The sequence below is a fragment of the Melampsora larici-populina genome (genome assembly GCF_000204055.1).
Source record: "Melampsora larici-populina 98AG31 unplaced genomic scaffold MELLAscaffold_41, whole genome shotgun sequence".
Classification (NCBI taxonomy): domain Eukaryota; kingdom Fungi; phylum Basidiomycota; class Pucciniomycetes; order Pucciniales; family Melampsoraceae; genus Melampsora; species Melampsora laricis-populina.
The window spans coordinates 506258-510451 of NW_006768805.1; the positions used below are offsets into that span (position 1 = coordinate 506258).

Genomic DNA, 4194 nt, shown 5'->3' on the forward strand with positions numbered 1-4194 from the left:
ATCAGAGGTGAAGGTATTAGATGAATGAAGGTTATCAGATTATTTTGTTTTTGTTTTGTGAAAGCGTGGATTTAAAAGCTGTTATGGGTGCTAGATATGTTCAAACACACTATGACTTCAAATACCGGCCCTTTTGAGGCTGGAAAGATACCCAAATGATTACTGAGCCTATTTGCATACTCATCAAGCTGAATCAATTGCAATAAATATAGAATGAGCCTATTAAGACTCAACACTGTCTGAGTATATGTTTTTAATCAAAAGATCGATCTACTTAATGCTTTAGAGAAAGGTTGTCAGCTTGCTTGACAGAGAGCTCAGGCATCTGATACTTATTCTAACTCATCCAAATGATTACTGAGCCTATTTGCATACTCATCAAGCTGAATTGATTGCAATAAATATAGAATGAGCCTATAAAGACTCAACACCTGAGTCTATGTTTTGAATCAAAAGATCGATCATATAATTCTTAATGATAATACTTCATCAGATCATTCATTCCTGAAATCTTTTTGCAGTCGAATGGATCACATTTTGAAGTTTCATATTGCATCGCTTGTAGTGGTTGCCATTAATGCTTTACATCACATGTGCAACAAGCGATACAAAGGTTTGAGTGGCACAGAGGCTAGTGATGCATCTCAATCTCAGCGACTTTACATCACATAGAGATACATCACAAGGGATTCATGTGATGTGGAATCACAGAACAGTTGAATCACATGAACCCTTGCCATCCAAACTCACATGCGATGTTGGATCACATCCGGAATAAGTGACTTAAAATCACATGATCATTACATCACACAGCACTAATGTGAATCAACATCACAAGTCTGAGTGCTTTGTGTTGGTGCATACCACCATGCCATGCAAAAATGTTGCCGGTGCACCTGCAGCATTGCTGGATCCCCAAACTCCTCACCTGGATGTGGGGACTTGACGTCAATCACTATCAGGCACATTTCACGACTTTGCTTCAACAAATCAATTCGGCTGATCTCACTTATCATGAGCGGGAACTGTTAGTACAGCAAGTGGTGGACTTTTTGCACGCGCAAAAGAAGGGGTATATGGCGGCGTATATGGACGTATTCAACGAAAACGATCCCTCTAAAGCTTTGGATAAGCTGAAGGGATGTCACGAACACTTTCCTCAGTCAGTAACTCAAGTCAAAAAGAACCGTAACATTGTCGATGCTAGTCACTTGGTGTGTATTTTTCTTTTACATGTATTCCACTCTTTTTCGATACACTCTCCAATCTGCTTGATATTGAGACTGACTTGCCTTGTGTTTTCAATACCAATAGAGTGACTTCGAACGGATGGCCCTGGATCTACTGGAGCCCATCAAACCGGGTGGACTGACTCTGAAGGACAAATTTGATGCTATCAGTCGTTTATTTCCCAAAGCCAAAGCCTGGATTGACTGGTGGAATACGGCGGACATCCACGCCATGCTGTTCTGCTCGCGAGAACGGTTACCGCTAGACGATCTACCACTACCAGATGAATTACACAATTACAAGCTTCCCGATACTACTAACGGTCAAGAATCCAGGCATCAGCAATACTATATTTTAACGTACGTCTTGCACATTATGAAGCTCTCTTCTCAATTTTGCTAATATATCTGTGGTCCTTTGTTAGATCCGGAAATTGTACCATTATCCAGGGTTTTATTCAGCCGTTACTCTTTGTGGAATCTTTGAAGAAGGACTACCACCAACTCCTTCGTGGCATTCCCGTGAAGTATGGATTGAATTGGGATTCAGTTGTTGAGACCATGGGATGGTCAAAAGAACGCACCCGCCGCCGTCCCAAGTTCAACAATGAACAAGCCCCCAATATGACGGAAGCCCTTCTTGCCCAAGAAAGCCGGCCGACCAACAGGATCCTTGAATGTCAACCAAAACTCGCACTCTTCGTACCAATCTTACTCGGCAAGCAACGATCTTGGTAAGCAAAACCGCTGTTGGCAAACAGCGGCACTTGAATCAATCTTGCCAGCCTTTACACCTCTGTGGGTCGAAGGTACCAAGGGCAAGGGCAAGTATATCACATCCAAACTCATCCGGCATTATTCTTCGAGACTTTTGTCCGAGATGCATCGATCCGCTCATATCAAATCAGTACTGTCTCAAGGCCTTTGATCCCTTCATTCAGCTATTCAATCAGTGTTGCCTAGTTCTTTCATCACTGATAGTTTCTGTTCTGCCAACTTGTTCATCAAATATCTACTCAAGAGTCCAGGTGGTGTACCTCCTTTGGCTGGACAACATTTCTCTCATAAGCTTATCCGTGACTATCAATGCAGCCAATATGATGGCTATCATCAAGAATCGGACGGCCTTGATAATGTCACTGTCAAGGTAACTGACAAACTCTTCCACAAAGCTAACCTGCAATTCTCGGATGTGACTGAGCTGATCCACCGGTGGGAGACCGGAGGACTTTTCACTACCAGCGCGTGGTGCTGCCCAAGTTGCCTTGCCGACCATCGTCAGCAACCCACGTCCACTCAGCCTGATGACTCTGCCGACTTGACATATCTCGAAGTTGATCCGTCCAAACACGTCCCTTGGTTGTATGAAAGGTCCTGTTTGGATTTCTCCCCATCACCTATATGGTGTTGCGGGCCTCAAACCCGACAATCAGACCAGGTTCATGGGTGAGACAGTTTGGCCCAAATCATTTACGCTCAACAACACTGAATACAAAATTGCATCGCAAGGGTTTTGGGGTTTCAATCACTACTGGTGTAAGTTAGTCAGGTATCTTGATGGGGTGTGTGGGGTTTGTTTCTATGACAATCGCAAAGATGATGGACAGGCACAGCTACTTGGTTGCAATCTGGACTTGATGTCAGGAGCCCAACCATCCACCAGTTGGCTCATCTACCAACAAAAGCCTACCACTGAGGAACAGAAAATCATTGATGCTGGCATTGCAAAAATCACCGCCAAGAACCCTGATGCCCTTGGTGATGTACCATTTGTGTCAGCCAACGACTCAGAAGGCATGCAAGATCAGATTGACGAGGACTCCCCTCCCTCCAATGTAGCATCAATCGAGACGGGCCCAATTAATGCGGTGAAGCAAGCGTTCACCTCTTTAGGTAAGTCTTCACTGTTATTTACATATTGATTAAGCAGTAGTTGATACCAGCCTACTTTCCCTTCGCACTCAGCCATCAAGACTGAAAATGACTCACAGGCTACCAAGATACCTGCGCCGCCTCCAAATGCACCAGCAACAAACAAGGCCAGGAGAGCCTTTGTATCGGCGGGTAAGCTCTCTCATTCATGCTCATACTTTTGATTTGATAACTCAAGACTTGTTTCACTCAAACCTTGGCAGTCAATACCGAAATCCTTGAATCAAGTCAACTTGTGGCTAATTCACACCTTGACAACGGTTTTGATGATGATCTTTCAGGTCAGGAGGATCTAAAAGCCCTGTCTCCGCCAGCTAATTCTTGGATCAATAACCCTCCTACTCAACGCATAAATCCTTCGGCCAGCATCTCTGGCCCCGAGCCGAAAGAACCCATCCAAGAAAGCATCAAGCTCCGCTTCAGTATCAAATGACCGGCCCCCAATGCGAGTCCGAACAAATCTGCTTCTCCTTCACCTGAGAAAAATGTGGTGAAGAATTCTAAGAGACCCTCCAAGACCCGAAAACACGCCGCTAAGGCAGATGATGGTATTGGTGTTCAAGAAGAGGGAGACATCTTGGTTGAAGTCAAGGTTCAGCCAAAGGCAAAGGCAAAGGCTAAGGCTAGGGGCAACAAAGGGAGAGCAAAGAAATAGTTCCTTGATTTGTACTTGTGTTTCACCTTTAATGTTTCTCTTTTTGTTCCTTGATCATGATTGCGAAGGTAAGCGCAGGAGTCATTAGACTGTGGTTTCTCTTCTCTCTCTATTTGTATCTTGTGTTGTGAGTTCAATGGGGGCCCTTGATTAAATGATATGGGCCAATTAAGCGGTGGAAAAACTCCCAGCACCATGTGGAACATGAAGCTCCTTGAGGAAACTGAGGGCAATCTTGAGATAAGAGAACACGCTGAACAATTTTGGCTAAGTCAAAACTTCAACGTATTTTTTTGCCAAGTCCAACGTGTGTAAAAATAAATGTAAGTGGTATGTCACTTGAAATCTACACTCAGAGGCTTTGCACTCATGATTGAG

At 44.0% G+C, this 4194-nt stretch overlaps 1 protein-coding gene across 1 annotated transcript; it reads left to right on the forward strand.

The window, feature by feature from the left end:
• Positions 1-1200: 1200 nt before the first annotated feature.
• On the forward strand, positions 1201-3594 carry MELLADRAFT_91311 (uncharacterized protein; the record flags this gene model as incomplete). The annotated part of the gene is made up of 10 exons (XM_007414118.1): positions 1201-1214; positions 1317-1589; positions 1655-1963; positions 2015-2183; positions 2251-2376; positions 2456-2506; positions 2564-2675; positions 2826-3122; positions 3195-3293; positions 3365-3594. The coding sequence occupies 10 exons, from the start codon at positions 1201-1203 to the stop codon at positions 3592-3594; spliced, it is 1680 nt and encodes a 559-aa protein (XP_007414180.1).
• Between the last annotated feature and the right edge of the window lie 600 nt (positions 3595-4194).